General features: G+C 46.7%; 1 protein-coding gene and 1 long non-coding RNA gene across 6 annotated transcripts in view; one reads left to right on the top strand and one right to left on the bottom strand.

The window, feature by feature from the left end:
- Nucleotides 1–920: 920 nt before the first annotated feature.
- On the bottom strand, nt 921–1733 carry LOC106782635 (uncharacterized). The gene is made up of 2 exons (XR_001379880.3): nt 1469–1733; nt 921–1252 (listed from the first exon to the last, which is right to left on the bottom strand). It is a non-coding gene; the product is annotated as an uncharacterized lncRNA (long non-coding RNA).
- Nucleotides 1734–1791: 58 nt separating this feature from the next.
- URB1 (URB1 ribosome biogenesis homolog) overlaps nt 1792–16374 on the top strand; it is a 69420-nt gene continuing 54837 nt past the window's right edge. For 4 of the 5 annotated variants that reach the window (XR_001379856.3, XR_011432993.1, XR_011432992.1 and 1 more), the window contains exons 1-7: nt 1795–2060; nt 4542–4681; nt 5417–5568; nt 6549–6681; nt 11232–11328; nt 13638–13723; nt 15252–15377. Coding sequence is in view for 2 of the 5 variants with exons in the window: in XM_070252427.1 (XP_070108528.1) it covers nt 1919–2060; nt 4542–4681; nt 5417–5568; nt 6549–6681; nt 11232–11328; nt 13638–13723; nt 15252–15377 (876 nt within the window). In the remaining 3 variants the exon portion in view is untranslated. Of the gene's footprint in view, nt 2061–4541; nt 4682–5416; nt 5569–6548; nt 6682–11231; nt 11329–13637; nt 13724–15251; nt 15378–16374 lie in introns of all 5 variants that reach the window. The other variant, XM_001498676.6, reaches the window with a different exon arrangement.

Genomic DNA, 16374 nt, shown 5'->3' with positions numbered 1-16374 from the left:
TTGGAGGCAAATAAGGTCTTTTCTCTCCAAGCAGGCCTTTTATGTAGAAAGCCATGTCACTATCCAGAAGTTGGTTGGTGAGCCTGGTATCTGAACAAGTGGGGTTAGTGACCTGGCATCAGTGATTCATGGCATCCGGGTGACCTAGTCTGAAGCATCCATCTGTACTTCTGAGCCATACCTCATCCGGTATGTCTCTGGCTAAGGCTGGGATGGACACTGACAACTTCTGTTTCTTTGTTCCTATTTGGGTTATGATACAGTAAATGAGTGGCTCCACCACTTATTAGGTAAGTAATGCTGGCAAATTCTCTCACCCTCTCTCAGTTTTCGTAAAGAGAGATGATAATTTGCCCAAGGTCACACGGCAGAAATGGTTTTGCTACCTCTCCCTGCTGCCTCTTTGATCAGGTCCGCCCTGGCAGAAAACAAAGTTGGCGGTTGGCAATTAAACACAGAAGAGCACTAGCATGGACAATTAGTCAGAATTAAGTCTCTGTCTTGACTATTCAGAGTATTGCCCTTTACAGCCTGAATTTTGCACATATCCCTGTCTTTTAATACTGCTCCATCAGCTCACATGTGCTGGGGTGACCCTCTCTGTCTGACCTGCCTACAACACAGGCATTTCCACAGGCTCAATAGTTGTGCCAGGCCAGAGGCTCAGACTCAACACCACGAGCCTTTTCTACTAGGCTCTGAAACCCCAACAGGCCATAAAACACTACGGCCTCAGATGCTCACTACACATCCTTTTACAGAACACGAGACAGTATTTCCTCAGACCAGAGGACAACCTGATAGAGAATTCCAGGAATCACCAAATTACCCATCTAATGAGCTGGTTCATGATTTATTTGAACACATAACCAAGTATTGATGATGTCGTATTTAAAAATGCACTAGCCTGGTTTTACTCATTCATTTATACCTCCATTTTATTTGAGAGCATTTAATCAGACTCTCAAGTCAATTAATGACATCTTACAAAAACACACAGTACTTTTTTCCCGTCCAAGCAGTTTTTCATACATTGCATCATTTTCTCAGCTCAGGACAAGCCCCAAGGATTAGGTAGGGCTGGCTTTGCTGTCTCCATTTTAATGTCGGGAACTTAGGTGTGGAGGCGGATGCGTTATCCACGAAGGGTTTTCACAGACGTTACTTCACTTGATCCTCTCCTCCCACCCTGCATGGCCGAAAGGAGGTCAGTCTGGGGCGACATCGCACCAGACAAGCTGGCCTGGTTCGGCTGTGAGACGAGCTAAGGGTCAGGGTTAGCGGCACCCGCACGACCCTCTGCCCGGGTGCCCCAGCGAGGACCGCCCCGCATCCGCCCGCCTGGTATTTCGCCAGGGGCATCCACCCTCCCAGCCAGCCCGCGGGGCCTCGAATAGGCAAAGCATCGGATGCCGCTGCATGTCAAGCAAGTTCAAGAGGCGCCACTGGGGCGCCCTCAGGTCCAGACCTGATCTGATTGTGCTGCTACGACGCCCCGGGGATTGCGCCCTCCGGGAGCGGAGGATCTGGGCGTTCTTCCTGCCAAAGCCCCTCGAGAGGGCCGCCAGGGGCAGCAGGCGCGCCCCGATGGGCCTCTCCCCGCCGCGGCTGGGCGGAGGTGTCACAGACTGTCGGCCGGGACCGCCGCACCAACCGGGAACTCCTGACCCCACGCCCCCGCAGCCTCACCGGGGCCTCCCCGCCAGACCGCCCTTTCCACAGGCCCCGCCCCTTCCGCCCGTCCCGCCCCCCGCGGGCCCGCCCCATCCGCCGGCTCCCTACCGAGGCCCCGCCTCTTCCGCCCGCCCCGCCTCTTCCAGCACGCGTGTGGGCTCGACCCGCCCGGGTGCTCTCCACGCCTGTCGTCTTGCCTGGTCCCCGGGTGTGTGGATCCTGGCGCGCTCCCACCCTCTCGGCCATGGGGGTCCCCAAGAGGAAGGCCCCGGGCGGCCAGGACGGAACGGCTTCCCCCGCGGGCGCAGCCAAGCGGGTCCGCACCGAAGAGCTCACGGGCGTGCGCTTCAAGGCCCAGCTGAGGGACCCGCAGGGCGCGGGGCCGGGTGAGTGCGGGGCGGACCCGGGCGGGAGCACGTGCGTGCGAGGCGCCTCCCGGCCTCGGTCAGGGTGGGCGTCCGTGTGCCAGACACAACCCTCCTTTCTGCAGCTTTTCGGTCACCGAGGGTCGGAGCCTCACCTCCGGATTTGCAGAGGGGAAACCGAGGCCCGGGTGATCGGGCGTCCAGGGGGCCTGGGTGGGACTGTGCGCTGCTCTTCGTGTCCTGGGCTGGCTGTCAGCGACGGCAAGAGGGCGCGACCTGCCTGGTTGTGACAGTTCTCTGCGATTGCGCGCCTCCCTCGCCCAGGCAGCATCCCTTAGCCAGCTCTGAAACCTGGGTATTGCAATTGACAGGAAAGTGAATAAATGTACTACTCGTTCGCACGACGAATGTTTATCGAGTCCCGAGTGTGTCAGCTCGGGCTGTGCAGTGAGACAGTTTGCTGCTACTGTGGCTGTCGGCACTATTTTCAATAGCTTTGATCCAGCCACACTCACTAGCCTGATAACGTGTGACAAGCTGAAGCCACCACAAGGACCTGTCAGTTGACCAAGATTGGCCTAGGGACTGACTGATATGGAGCAGATTCTGTAATTTCACTTTTGAAAAGTGTGGCCACCCTTCCCAACTCCTCATAGTCCTTTAGAAAGTATGTAGGTTATCAGGAAAAAACACAACAGAATGTCACGAGGAAAGTGACAGTGTTTCTCCCAGGTTAAAGAAATTAAGTTAATGCCCAGAAGAGCCTCAATTTCCAGTTTTTCTCCCACAGGTTTTGTTAGCAAGCTTTTGATACCTGCAACTGCTAGTCAGTGTTAGGAAGATGATACTAGCTTTAGCACAGAATTGTGCTTTTCATTCATTTATTCATTATTTACTAGGGGCTGTTATTTGCTAAGGTAGAGAGAAAATGGTGAGTAAAAATCAGACAAGGGCCGTGCCATTGCAGAGCTTACGAATAGTCAAGTGGGAAAGATCAACCAGCAAAGTCACACAAACCGTTCTAGGCTAAGTTCTCCAAAGAGAGGGAGAAACAGGGTGCCTGAGGGCCTGGGACCGAATTTGGGAGACCACAGAAGGCTCCCCCGGGAAGTGGCTTTTCAGCAGAGCTGGGGGAGGGGGACAGAAACCTTTCTGGCAGGAGAAAAAGCATGTTTAAATATTTAAAAGATTGTATGCATATTTCATGATTTGGCACCGAGAGCGCCATGACGTTCAGGTGCCGCATCATTTGAACAGGTTTCGTTGGGACACCCCTGGTTGACAGGCGATGGGTGCAGGTAAAGTAGTTCAGAGATGTGGCAAAGCTGAAGTCATTGGGTCAAAGCATGAATCCCTTCTGTGAGGCTGGATTTGTGCTTGACTCTGGTCTCTGTCTTGGATTCTCTCTCCCTTTTGGTGTATTCTCATAACTTCCTGTGATAGGTTCGCCTCCCTGGAAGGCAGGGGAGTGGAATTGATGGATATTAGGGGGTTTTGTTTGCAGCCAGGCATTAGGGAAGATTTTTGTTATTGTTCTTTTGTTTTGTTTTCCAGGTTTATTGAGATATTATTGCCATATAATGTATGTAATTTTAAGGTGTACAGTGTAATGATTTGATATATGTATATATTCTGAAATGATTACCGCAATAAGGTTAGTTAACGTCTCCATTTCCTTACTTAATTACCTTTTATTTGTGGTGATAACATTTAAGATCTACTCTCGTAATAACTTTCAAGTATATAATACAGTACTGTTAAACTATAGTCACTAGGTTGTACATTAGATCCCCAGAACTTACTCATCTTATAACTGGAAGTTTGTACCCTTTGACCAACATCTCCTTGTTTCCCCCAGCCCCACCCCCTGGCACCCTCCATTCTGCTCTCTGTTTCTATGAGTTCGGCTTTTTTAGATTACACATATAAGTGAGATCATACAAGATGTGGCTTTCTCTGACTTATTTCACTTCTTGCCCTTGAGGTCCACACATATTGTCACAAAAGGCAGGGCTTCCTTTTTTTAAGGCTGAATACTATGCCATTATATATATATATATACACACACAATAATATTACACATATAATACAAAATACAATACTGTTTATAGATATACCATATTTTCTTTATCTGTTCTCTGATTATACCCCCTTCACTTGTGGGGAGGGAGGGGAGACAAGTGCAGATTGCTAAAGACCCAGAGGGTGCTCAGGGGTGGATCAGTGTCAGCCTCAGGGACGGTCCATGGATCAGGAAGGGTTCTGCTCCAAACCAGTTGTTTTGAAAGCTGTTGCCCATGACTTAACTGGCGATAGAGAAAAGGCCGTGTCCTCACTCTTGATCTCACTGTCTCCACATTGCTCCTGTGTTCTCCATCTCAGCAAGTGGCAGTTCCAGTCGCTTGGATGTTCCCGCCAGAAATCTCCCTCTGTCACAGTATTGGCTGCGATTGTTTCTAAGGAGACTGTCCTTGTTAACGTTTGAACATAACTCTTTTTCAGCCTTGGAAGCATTTGTCTCTGCTGCCAAGAAGCTACCACGAGAAGATGTATATGACGTTGTGGAAGGGTACATAAAGATTTCTGTTGAGTGTGCGGAGATTTTCCAGCTCCTGAGTGGGGAGAAGCGACCTGAAAGTGAAGTATGTTATTCCTTACCTGGCCTGAAGAACGGAATAAAGCCTTAATGCTACTATTGTGTTAAGCTCGATGAAGAGAAATGTGATGTAAATTTCCAAGACTTTACCAGCTTTCCACAGAAAATGATGCTTTGTCCTTGTGCTGTAGGAATGCATTCATTTTTGCATCATGACCTTTGAAAGCATTTTAGTAGGAAGCGCTAACTTCTTATTGGTGAATAATACCAGAAGAAAGGATCATAGATCTTAATCTGAATGCACTTGGTTTGGATATGGTTTGATTTAACAAGAGAGAAATAGGTGAAACCTGTGTGTCATAGTTTCAGACATTTATTGAGTTGACTGTTGTTTTCTGGTTCCAAAGGATTCAAAATTTGGGATGTTTATGAACCTGTTGAAATCTCAGTGTTATTGCCGTAGCGCTGTACACCTGAATATCCTCAAGACAGTGAGACCCAATCATTAGTAGAAATTTCTCTTCATCTCATTTTGTGTAATTGTAAGCAAGCTACAGTCTATTGACTCTGAGAGCAAGACTAATTCCAGAGCCTGGGGCCTGGCGAGGCATCCTGCTAAGCTGTCACCTTCCTGCCTTTGGCCCAGGATCTGGGTAGGCCTAATTCTGCAAGTCGAAGGTTTTATACTTGTAAGTGACTGTGGCTAAGACAAGAGCAGCATGTATGTAGAGGAGGAAAAGAGATAAGATGATTCATAAGTGTTTCCATTCTGTCTTTGCAGATGCTATTAATATTTCAAGCTTTTGAGGCCATACTATTGCGGACAGCAGGCGATCTTTCCCATTTTCATGTTGTGGGTACCAACATCGTGAAAAAGCTGATGAATAACCACATGAAGCTCATCTGCGAGTCCCTCTACGCCTCGGGCTACAGGTCAGTTGCCCGCCTTTATGTGGCAGGACTAGCCTTGGGTTTGGTCTGTGTGCGGCTTTCCACGAGGGCATCTGACCTTTCCTCCACTCATAGAGTAGAGCTGAGCCATTTCCGAGGCCATCGTGATGTGGCTCTGCCCTTCCTTCCTCTGTTGACCAGCCTCTCACTGTTGCTGACTCCTCTCCTACCCTGTGTCCCTCTCACTCTGCCCTGGTGCTCTCCTTGCTGTCCTGGGGACACTCCAGACATCTCTTTTACATTGCCCGTCCTTCCCCAATGGCTCTTTTCTGAGACTGTCACAGGCTCCCTCCCTCTCTGCCTTCAGGGCTTTGCAGAGTGCCGTCTCAGGGAGACCTTCTTCGACCATCCTACGTCCACTGTCACTTTCTGTCCCTTTAGCCTGTAGGGAAAAATGTCTGTTTGTTTATCTATTTGTACAGCTATACATCTGACATAATATTCTGTATTAATCTCTTGACTGTCTGTCACCCTCCACTAGAATGCAAGGTGCATGTGGACGGGGCCTTGACTGTCCTGCAGGATGCTGTCTTCCCAGCCCGTGGAACAGTGCCTAGTATGTAGTAGGCACTCAGTAAACCACGCATCCTGGGTAACTGCAGGGTGGAAAGGCAGCCAAGAGCTCGTTTTTGGAGATGCCTCCTACAAAGACATCTTCCTCTGTGCCCTGCAAAAGCAGGGATGAGCTGCGGTCTCCTAGTTACATGACCATTTATGGGAGAGAGAAATTTCCATCTTCTTTGTATCTTGCGTTTTGTATCCTCTCTGATTCAGTATTTTAGCCTCATTTGAAGTTTTTATTATGATTCTTTTTTTTAAAAAGGAGCATGTTTGTATGTCTCCTGTCTTTTTCTGGTTTGGGGATAGCACACCTCAGCCAGGTGTGCATTTGGCTTCCTGGGGAGATGGCTTTGTGCTCTATTCTTCCTGATATGCCTGATTTCCTCCTTGTCCCCATGCAGGATGGCTCGAGCCTGCCTGAACCTGATGGCTGCCATGGTGACCCAGGGTCCTGAGGCCGCCAGGGACGTCTGCAGCCATTTTGATTTGAATAAAAAGACCTTGTACACCTTGGTGACCAAGAGGGATTCAAAGGTGAGGAGCCCTAAGCATCTCCTACCTCATGGGTGTTCCTTCCCTTTGGGGGGCAGTAGGGTTTGTTTTCCCTCCTCTCCGGCCTTGGTCCTCAGGTAGGTGGAGTAGGAGCCCTGTACAGAGAAGCATCTGCCTTGGAGCCTGTGAGGAAGGAAGGCCTCCTGGCTGGCAGTGGGGGCCCAGTCACCTGGGAGAGCCTGAATGACAGGGATGTCTCAGGACAGCTTCTCCGGGGCCTCAGCATCACAGTGCCTTCCTGGCCTGTGAGGATGACTTAGCTTTTGAGTGTCTTTGCTGAGTAAATGAAATCATCTCCATTCGCCGTGTGGCGTGGACCTTGAGGAGAGTCCCAGTGCCCCTGTTCTTATTCTGTCCACTTTGGAGAAAGCCCAGAGGACTTCTATGGCTTTTTAATAGGTGACTTATGCCTCCCAATTATAGCTCTTGTAATGAGTAGGGGCTGCATTATGCCAAGGAGAATGGACGTGTGATTGGTTGGTTTTTAAAAGAGCTGTAAAGAAAGTTCCTTGGTGGCTCTACAAGTTTCACTTAAGTTTGGAAAGGTTTTTGAGGCGAAAGCACAGGTTTGAGGACTTGTAAGCTGGAGAGGGGACGTTCTCCCAAAGCGCATGCCAGTGCAGGTTGGCAAAGCTCTTCCTTCCGTTTGCCAGATCAGCTCTCCCTGCTGGCGTTCCAGTGCCGTGAACAGCTGTGCCTCAGTTCCCCACGCCCTGTTCCTGAGCGCGCAACAGACTGACAGAGAGCAACCCCGTCTGTCGAGGGGGAGAACCACATTAGAATAATGCACTTCTGCACCCATGTGTCACCTTGTTCTCTGACTCTTCCTGGGAATTGAGAGTTTCTGCATTGTGGGTAATGAACTGAAGCGTTGATCATAGTAACACTGGGTAACTCTTATGGCTCTTTGAGGCTGGCCTAGTATTGAGGGTTTTCTTGGAGTTACAAATAAGGTGTTCTCTGAGGAAAAACATTCCAGGACTTAATGTCTCGTGGATGCTATCCTTTATTAATGTGTCAGCAAATTCTGTTCAATGAGTTATGGCTCCTGACATGTAAATGCATTTCTGATAAAAAGAATTTGTGTGCTCTTTGCACACTAGGGAGATATCATGCTTCTTTGGTCTTCCCTGGCAGTCAGCCTGGCAGTAATTACTCATCAGATTCCCTGCCCCTTCCCACCCCATCTCTTTGGACCTCAACCAGCCCAGCCATCTAAGTAAAACATACGTCGCTACCCAGGCCACCTACCAAGACACACGCGCTGGCAAAGCCCAACCAGGGCCTGCTTGCCACAACCCCAGCGGCAAGGCTGCATATGCGCCACTGCATCTCAGGGTCTTTGCAGGTGGTTTTGCGTCTCCCGAATCTGTGAAATGGGAGTTATTGTCAAGATGAAAGTCTCTTACTTTCTTTTTTGTAATCTTTTATATCAAGTATCCTAAATACTTTGTATGGTGTAGGAATGGTTTCCAGACATTAAAAAAATTTTGTTCTAAAATACAGGAAATGTCAGGGACATTAAAAAATAGAGAGCAGCACAATGAATCCTCATGTGCTTGTCATCCAGCTTCAGACACTGTCACCTGTCCCACCTTTTTGGTTTGTTTTGGGGCAGTCTGTTACAGCAAATCCCACACATGAATCATGTTTCACCCTAAATATTTCAGTGTGTGTCTCTCACAGAAAATGACCTTTTAAAAAACAAAACCGCAGTACATTATTGCACCTAACACCATTAATAATTTCTCAGTATCATCTAATGCTCAATTTGGTCTCAATTTTTCCCGACTGTCTCAAAAATGTCTTTATACTTTGTGGTTCAAATCAGATCCAGACAAGGGCCACATGTTGTGTTTGGTTGATATGATTCTTAAATCTCCTCGAATCTTTGAACCTTTTTTTTTTCATGCCATTTAGGTTTTGAAGAAGCTGATAGATAAGTTTTTTAATGAATGTGTTTTAACATTTTGGGGGGAATTATTAAAGTCTTGTGAAGAGAGAGGATTGTGGATATATTCACCCAGCCAAAGAAAGCATTGTTAAAATCCTGTGCCAAGGGTCAGTTTTACCAAATATGTTTTGGTCTATTTTAGACAGTGTTTTGCAGAACGAGCCATAAAGAGTTCAGGACGCTTCCTTCCTGGGATAATAACCCTGTGCAGTCACAGGGTAGGAATGAGGGGCAGGCATGTGGGCCTCTTGCCTTTGATGGAGTGTGCTGGAGACGGAGGGTGGGCCAGGCAGGTGGACGAGCAGGGGGCATGGTGCCAGCTGCCTGCAGTGGGGCAGACACTGTGTCTTGGGGCTCTTGTTCCTCCACAATGTTAGGGATCTGAAAATTGAGGTTGTCTGGGATACCAGGAGGTGAGAACTAAATTCTGTTTCAATGTGAAAATCATTGCTGGAGGGACCCTTGAGAGGATCTAGTCCAACTCTGCTGTGTACAAGTAGGATAGAAAGATCTAGAATGGCAGATAACTGGGACCAGCATTCCAGGGCCCCCAATACTGTTTCTTCAGGGCACCAAAAAAAACCCCCAAACCTGTGGAAGCTTTCCATCTAGCCAGGAAAAGATGAAACCTAATTTAGTTTTACTAGGCCAGCTTTAGCATTTTACCAGTGTCCTTTGGAAACGCAAGGTATGCATAGACCAGGATAACAAGTTAACTCTATTTAAATTAGGTGACTCATTGCTCTGAACAATGAGGCATCTAAATAGCTCGGGAGCAGTGGTTTCTTTAAGCTTCCTGAAGGCAGGGCCGATATCTTGTCATCCTTGCATCCTCTCTCAGCCTGTGAGTGTAGCACCTTGAATGTAATTGGTGTTTTACTCACATTGAGTTGATGACTGAAGGCACTGGAGTGCTACTGACACTCTAAGGAAATGCAGCTCATTTTCAAGACTTTGGTGATCAGTGTCCCTGGACCTCATATTGTGAAGGGGCCCACAGATGAGCCCCAGGACGGAGAGGACAGTTTGGAGCTCTTAGGGTGTTTGGAGTAAGCCAGCATTGGTGTAAGTGCTGCGGTGCCACGTGACATGGATGGAGACAGACTCAGTAAATACAGTGAATATGCAAGGCCTCCATCCTGGTGTCACGGGCGTGGGTCAGACGTCCTTTCTCTTCTCCAGAAGAAGCATATCCCCAACAGAACAAGGTGCGCTTAATTATGTACTCACATGGAAGCCTCAGTGGTGCGAGTATGGTCCTTGCCCCTTGAGGAAAAGTGAAATGAAAATGCTGTGGGAAGAAGGAACTTCCTGTAGTCAGATATAAAGTCGAGCACGATCAGTCTGTTTGTACAGTTACTTCTTATTATCCCAGTTCCAGTACTTACTCCCTTAGCAGTTATGTGACCTTGAGTGAGTATTTTAAAGCCTCAGTTTCCTCATCTGTACAATGGGTGTTGTGGGCATCTCCACCTCAGGTTGTTATAAGGAGTAAATGAGGTAACGTGCAGCATTTGACATAGGGTCTGGCACAGAGGAAGTGCTCAGTAAACATCATTGCTGTCATCATCATCATCATCATCATCACCGTCACTACTGCCACCACTTCTGCTGCCATTACTAAGTGGAATGGAACCATCTGGAAGACAGAGACTCCTTACTCTTTTCAGGCATTTAGAGCCCTAATTCTCCGTGATGTTAACTCATTTCTTGGCAGCAAATTAAAGTCCTTTGGAATAACTGTGAAGTAGAGAAAAGTTTCTTTTAAGCTGTGCAGGATCTCAGCATACGTGCTAGTTCAGGTACAGCTGACAGGAGACCTGCATGGCCACATGCTGTGGTTCTTTGGGTATGAAACAGGGATGAGGAGACACAGGTTTGGCTTAAAGTTACTGGGAGGGAAGACCCATCAGATGGGTCTGGTGATGTCCCATGAAGTTCTGGTGCTGGTCCTGGCCTTCGGGCCCTCGTTGAAGATGGTCACTGTCCTGGGTCATGGCTGACGCCTGCACGACAGTGCAGATTGTCATCCTGGGAAGGCCACACTGGGTGTGTAGCATGACAGCGTCTGTGCTCTGGTGTTGGGTATAAATTTATGATAGCTAATAAAAACCAGACATCACCTCATTGGTGTCTCATCAAAGGCAGCCTGTCTTTCCATGATCTCTGGATTTTCAAAAATTTAGGTGGATTATTTCATTGGAAAGTGAGAGTGGATGATAGTTAGACAAGCTGAGCATCTTCTGCTCTATGCCAAAGTGGTCCGTAAACTAAAAAGGTTTATGTATTACAGTTGGGGAAGGGGAGACGCTGTGTCATACCCATACTTTTGTATTTAGAAAGAACTTGAAAGAGAAGGAAAAGTAGAGTAGAAGATTGAGGGAGAAAGAGCAAAGAAAAAACCCTTTGTTTCCGTAAAGAGATGACCATTGGCTTTAGACTTAGAGCCCTCTGGTGACACAGGCCCTGGAGACCTTTGTGACCCAGGGACTTGAGGGGCGTGCATGCCTGCCGTGTTTCTGGTCCCTCGGGTGTATGTATGGATGCACGTGTGACACGTGGTCTCCTTTGTCCCCAGGGCGTGCATGACGTCCGCCTGGCCTACATCCAGTTCGCCCTCTCCTTTTTGATTGCGGGGGATGACAGCACCATAGTGCAAGTGCTGGAGTTGAAAGGTAGGTGTGCCTGTTTGTCTCATAGCAGAGCCTGCTTGTGATTGTTCTGAAAAATCTGCAGAGCATTTTCTCGGGGTTAAAGTCAGCAGCTGTCACAGCTGCCGTGTGCACTAGAACGCGGGCTGCTGGTGTGGGAAGCTTTGCTCAGGGCGGTTTCGCTCCCGCTGGTCAGCGTGGACAGAGGCATTCCTGTTCTGCTATCTGGAATGCTGAGCGATGTCCTAACAAAGGATAAATGCAAACTTCAGAGGCTCGTGCAAACAAAGGAGGCTTTATGGCCCCAGAACATACACTGATTCATAGCCCTGGCACCTGGCTCCCCTTAGTAATTGTGTGTAAAAAATAAAGTTTAATTACTTTGGTGGCTTTGCCTAGTGTTACCAGAATAGCAGTAATAGCCTCAGAGAATCCCAGCTGGACCACCTTTTGGTGACTGTCTCCCTAGAGCAAGGCTTGGCATTGGTTAATCTAGTAGGGCCACTTGCATTTTATTGAGAGACTCAGTAAGATGGTAAGTGGCGGCACCTGGACCACACTTAGCACATGGCAGTTGTTCAGTAAGAGTTGGTGGAATCGAGTCCTTCTGGAGGTGAGGAGCCGTCTTGTGTCCTGGCCAGAGCTCTGGGAGTTGTTGGAGGTCGACCAGCATGGTGCTGTGGCCCAGTGTGGTCGGATCTCCAGCCCTTCTTCCACCTCTCCTAGGGTGGGAGACCTGAACTCCTTCCAGAATGTGACCCCCTGGGGCCTTTTGAGAGCCGGGTGTGGGTGGTGGTCACCCTGAATGTTGTCCCAGGTTCAGGCAGGAGATGCTTTGTTTGCCTGATGTGATGGACAGGTCTTTTCCTGCACATTGCAGGGCTGGGGTTTCCTTAGAGTTCCCCTGGGTCATCTCAGCCATCTGGCCGTCTATTAAACTGCATGACTTGGGGGGTTCATCTGCAGTGCTCGAGGAAGTGGGGTGTACTTCCTGTTTCTGCAGGGCAGTGTGGCGTATGCATCAAAACTTTGTACTTGTTTGATCCAGCAGTTCCATGTCTTGTCATTTATCTTAAGGAAATAATTAAGGGTGTTAGTAGAGGTTTTATTAGGGGACTTTTTTTTAATATTAGCTGAAAATCAGACTCCTCCTAACTATCCACCAACAAAGGATTGGGTGAGTAAATTGAGAACTAGTCCTAAGATGGAATGCATCTATCAGAAGTCGTGTAGAAATACACTTAGGAACATTAAAGTTTGTAACAATGTATATATGACATATGATTGGGTGTAAACTGAGTTATAAAACTGTAAAGTGTGGTCCCACGTTACTAAAAGTTAAATGTAACAGAGTATTGATACATCAGAAGGCTAACAGTCAGCTGGTAACCTAGATGTTAACAGTATTAACCTCTGGGTAGTGGCGTTATGGTTTATTTTAAATTTTTTCTTTTGGTTTGTCTGGTGCTTTCTGATTTTTCTTTTGTGAAGAATCATGAATTTGTGTTTGTAGAAGTTAGTGTGCCCATTGAGCACGTGTGGAGCAAGTGGAATTGGAATTGCTTGATGCTTCTGCCTGGGGCCACCAGCGCATTAGTGATGATAGGGCACATGCTGTGGTGGCTGATTCCCTGGGGATCCAAAAGTATGAAGAGAAAGCAAAAAGCAAACAGACGCCCTACATGCCACCACCAGTCAATAAAGCAAGACCGTCATTTTTTTTTTTTTAAAGATTTTATTTTTTCCTTTTTCTCCCCAAAGCCCCCTGGTACATAGTTGTATATTCTTAGTTGTGGGTCCTTCTAGTTGTGGCATGTGGGACGCTGCTTCAGCGTGGCTCGATGAGCAGTGCCATGTCCGCGCCCAGGATTCGAACTGACGAAACTCTGGGCCGCCTGCAGCGGAGCACGGGAACCCAACCACTTGGCCACGGGGCCGGCCCCGTGAGACCGTCATTTTTAATAGATCTCTGAGCAAGTCTAAGCAAAGAGAGAAATTTTGGAAAACCATAATCCTACCATACATTCTCTTCCAAACAATCACTATCAAATTAATTTTACTTAAGTTAATGTGAGAAAAGGAAAGTAAGACAACACTGAAGAACTACTGACGTCCTTAAAAAGTTCTGTCATTGTTCTACCTTTAGGTACTGATTTCCCGTGTCATGAAAGTGGTTATTCCTGTTGTGAGCTTGCGTAATTAAAACAGACAAAACTTTCAAAAGATAAAGTAAAAGGCACTGTTTGCTATACCATTTAAGTAATAATGTTCTCTTGTTTGTTCTCATCTTCCAAGTATTTTTGAGGTTAACGCTTTGAAACTTTTCCTTGCAGAATTTATTCCTTGCATTTTTAGCTCAGGCATAAAGGAAGATAGAATTTCCACCGTCAATATTTTGTTATCGACACTGGAGACAAAGGTATGCGTTTGGTCATTGGCGTTTCTGTCACTTGTTTTCTCCATTTTTTCCCGGGACTCTAGCTCTGTGATATCCTGGGTTATAGCTTGTTACGTAGGTTGAGTGGAGAGCTGTTTCTGAAACAGAAACTTGGTGGTGGTGAATGATCCTGAAGGCTGGAGAGTAGCGGGAGCAGCTGCCGGATCCCGGGCCAGGCTGCCGCCTCTCACGACAGGAGAAGAGCTGTTGCTCACTGCTTCACAGGGAGCCCTCAGAGTCATTGTGAGCCGTACATGACAACGCTTCTCCCTTACCCAGGGAGCAAATGTTGTTTTGTGTCATGCTGCGTATTATGCCTTTTACAGGCGTCTTCTAGAAATTTAAAAGCTTGCTGAAAGAGTCACTGTCTTTAGTACAGAACACCTTAAATGACCGATTAGAAAGACTCTGTGACCCTCCCAACATAAGCAGTTGTCAAAAGACTGTGAACTGCGGTCCATATAAAAATGACTAATTAGCGTTAAAATGCTTAACTTTCATAATGTTTAAAACAGTGGTTCTCGGCTGCGGGTGATTTTGCCCCCTGTGGGGCATTTGGCAATGTCTAGAGACATTTTTGGTGCCACACCTGAGGAGGTGCAACTCGCATGTGGTGAGTAGCACGCAGGACAGTCCCCCACAGCAGTTATTTGGCTCAAAATGTCAGTAGTATAGGGAATCAGGGTTGAGAAAGTCTGATTTAAAGCATGAAAATAATGAGGTAGAGGGTTTTTTGCCACCAAATTAGCATTGACTTTTTAAAACAAGGGGTCCGATGCTAGCAAAGATGCTTTGAACCAGGTGCTTTCCTGGAGGAAGTGTTACAACCCTCTGGAAGACCGCAGGTCTGGCACTGTCTCAAAGGTCTTAAAAACCTTTGTAGCCCCGGGGGTAGGAGGGGTTGCCTCAGAACCACCCAGGGAATGTATTGTATTTGAAATACGCGTTTTAGCTAGGTGTTTCAAATTCTGCGGGTAGGTTTGGGTGAGCTGAGAACCTGGGCCGCAATTTCAAGTCCACAGTCAGGGATGCGGTGAACACTTTGTACCAGGTTGCTAGTCGTGGCCAGAGTCTGGAAACAGCCTGATTGTACTCACCAGGGAATGGTAAACAAGTTATGACCACCCATGGGATAGAGTGATAGTCAGCCTTCCAAAGTGATGTTCCAAAGGAGTTTCTAATGATGTGGGAAAAGCTCATGCTACGTAAGTAAAAGCAGGCGCAAAACTCTATATAAATATAATCTTAAAGAGGCAAAAAAAGAAAAAACATGTGTATTTTGTGTGGGTAGGAGGAAGGCTGAAAAGAATAGTACCAAAATGCTGTGTCCTAGGATGGTTGGGATATTGGTGAATTTTTTTTAAGTTTTTCCCCTTTTTTGGCCAAATTTTCTGCCGTAAGCCTGCATTATTTTTTATAATGACAAAAAGCAATAAACACTAAACGTAAAATAATTTTTATTTTAAAAATAATTGAATTCCTTGAAATTCTTTTGTTTTATTATTTTCAGGTAGTTCACAATAAAAATATCACAAAAACCCAGAAGGTGCGTTTCTTTACTGGGCAGTTGTTGAACCATATAGCATCTCTCTACAGCTGGAATGGGATTGTTGACGTGAACCTGGAAAATGTCAAGGTACAGTCACATTTGGGTTTCAAATGGCCTTGTTACTATGCAATCCTTACAGCTGGGAGACTGAAAAATCTAAACAGACACCTGCCTTTAAACAGGTCCCTCCATTTGATGTTGCATTTGGCTTGTGGTTATGTTAATTTTCTTCTTAGATGCAATACGATCTAAAAATTTTTTTACAGTAAATAAGATTTTTTCTAACCTCTGAGGTATCATGATATTAAACCTTTTTTTTTGTCACACTGACACGTGATTTATTTTGTAACAAGCGCTAAATTACAGCAGTTGCTCTCACATTGACCTCTCAGGAGCCCAGTGTTTTACTTCCTTTTATCTTCGAGACTTGAACATGCTTTGTAAGCTCTATTACCAGATTGTAAGCCAATCTTCCTCTTTTTGTATGCGAGCCACCACCACAGCATGGCCACTGACAGATGAGTGGTGTAAGTCCATGCCCGGGAACTGAACCAGGGCTGCCGAAGTGGAGAGCACCAAACTTAACCGCTAGCCCACTGGGGCTGGCCCTCAACTCTTTTTTCTTTTAATGAGAAAACTATTCCCTTCAGTTGAGTGACATCTTAATTTTCCCTACAGTACTTGCCCAGTAGGTTTATAGGGGTGATCCTGGCTCTCTCTGCCTCCTCTCATTGACCTCTTCTTTTTTCTTCCTTCCTTCCATTCTCATGCCCAGCTTTTGGAGTTTTAAGGCCTGTTGCTTCTTCTTCAGGATCCTAAGCGTCTAGGGAGCCTCAGTTTCGTCACCTACTGACACGTGTGATTTATTTTGTAACAAGTGCTAAATTACAACAGTTGCTCTCACGTTGCCCCGAGGCCAATGTACCTTTTAATTCTCCTCATTTTTATTTTCCTCAAGGAGTTTCTGAACCTGGACTTGGCCAGAGTAGTGAAGGCTCAGACTTCCTGTTAACTTTCTAATCACTTACCTCTCAGGAGCCCAGTATTTTACTTCCTTTTATCTTCATGACTTGAAAATGCTTTG

Source organism: Equus caballus, chromosome 26, assembly GCF_041296265.1.
Source record: "Equus caballus isolate H_3958 breed thoroughbred chromosome 26, TB-T2T, whole genome shotgun sequence".
Lineage (NCBI taxonomy): Eukaryota > Metazoa > Chordata > Mammalia > Perissodactyla > Equidae > Equus > Equus caballus.
Note: the sequence above shows the minus strand (reverse complement) of the source record. Positions and strands in the feature narration are given on the sequence as shown.